At 38.5% G+C, this 1602-nt stretch overlaps 1 protein-coding gene across 1 annotated transcript in view; it reads right to left on the bottom strand.

Moving 5' to 3' along the window:
* Nucleotides 1-1383, bottom strand: part of LOC137984911 (Golgi reassembly-stacking protein 2-like) — an 11548-nt gene extending 10165 nt beyond the window's left edge. The window contains exons 1-2 of the mRNA XM_068832247.1: nt 1253-1383; nt 1024-1104 (exon numbers count right to left, since the gene is read on the bottom strand). Of these exons, the coding sequence (XP_068688348.1) occupies nt 1024-1104; nt 1253-1315 (144 nt within the window). The 5' untranslated portion in view covers nt 1316-1383. The remainder of the gene's footprint in view (nt 1-1023; nt 1105-1252) is intronic.
* Nucleotides 1384-1602: the final 219 nt, after the last annotated feature.

Here is a 1602-nt window from a genome sequence, read left to right on the forward strand (position 1 = left end):
ACTTAACAAAAATTAATACCCATATCAGTGCATTTACATGCACACGTGCATGTACATGTATGGATCCAGATATTTTTTAGTCTGCAATTTTTTTCCTGTGGATTCAAAATTTTCATGTCCACAAGCAACAAATTCAACTGGAATGTGGCCATCCACAAGCATCTGGATTTACTTAGGAATCCAGCCCACAGTTGTTCAAATGATAGATAGCACTATACACCAGATAAATCACTATCCAGTGGATAAGTAACAGCAAAACCAATTGCGCTATCCAACGTATACTGATTTATTCGGTGGATAGCATCATCCACATTTTGAACAACTGGGTCCAAGACTTCTTTGTGAATATTGTCACATAGCATGCACCATCTTGGCATGTAAGTTGTCAGCAAATTCATTTGTTTTCTCATCTTGCACTGCTTTGTGTAAAACCTCTCCCTTTTATTACAACTAATATGTTACAAACAGGACAGAAACTGTTTCACAACATGCTGTCGAGTCTCCAAAAAATGGCTGTCCCATTTCCATAAGCAGTTTGCTTCGTCAAGTTGCCAATTCAAGACAATATTCCTTGGTGTCAGTTTTTGCTGGTAGCCAGCTACATGTACTTAAGCAATCCCACATTAATATTCTTGATCTTTATTAGAAATTTACATATTAAACTGCAAAAATGCAAATTTTGCATCCCTCCAGCCCTTCTTGTTAGTGCTTTCACTAAGACTCTGAATTGGTGGGTAATTCAAATCAGTACGTGGAAAATAATGAGGTGGAAATAACTGAACGTGGCTGGGATTCACGCTTGAAGAAGCTGTGGAAAATTTAAATGTTCCGGTAATAGTTGAGAGAGGAAGTTTGGAGAGCTAGATGTTCCTTCCCATAATCTACCACATGTAATTCATGTCCCAACTAATAATTATTTGGATACTTTCTTTGAGAGTTAATGAACACGTTCTCTCTCTCCATATAAACAATAAGCTTACGATTATTTTCTTGCCTCAAATAATTTAGATTAACCTTACTTACCAATCTTGTATTTTCGATCGAAATAATAAAATCGAAGAAAGGTTCCAGACCAGCTTTATACCCAGGAGAATTTTCTTGAACCTTCAACGCAAAGGATCAAAGAAATCGCCTTAAAACTCATATCACTCGACTCCTAAACTTCAAATTCTAAGTCGAGCCAAGATTGAATTAAAACTCAGTTATCTCTGGGCTTCACTTTGGGCCTAAAATTTAATCGATTGGGTATTACCCTAAGTACGTGATATCCTTCAGATCCACCTCCAGGGATTTCTGCGGACTGGCCGGCTCCCATGTTGAAAACTATTAGCTGATGTCTTGGTGTTCCACAATTTTTCGTCTGATTCAAGATGGCCGCCAAAGGATGACGTGGAACTTGAATGTTATCTCCCAGATGACCTTGCGAACGTGGAAGTTTTTGATCAGGGTAGGGTGGGGAGGGAATCTCTGACGGCAGAGTGGCCTTGCTGCTTAGTAACCAAGAGACTACAACTTGTTGGGTTTGGAACTGGACTTCGCTCAGCTACAAAAATCCCGATTTTTAAAAAAAGATTTTTAGACGCTGAAAAGATATTTAGAAAG

The sequence above is a fragment of the Montipora foliosa genome, chromosome 14 (assembly GCF_036669935.1).
Source record: "Montipora foliosa isolate CH-2021 chromosome 14, ASM3666993v2, whole genome shotgun sequence".
Classification (NCBI taxonomy): Eukaryota; Metazoa; Cnidaria; class Anthozoa; order Scleractinia; family Acroporidae; genus Montipora; species Montipora foliosa.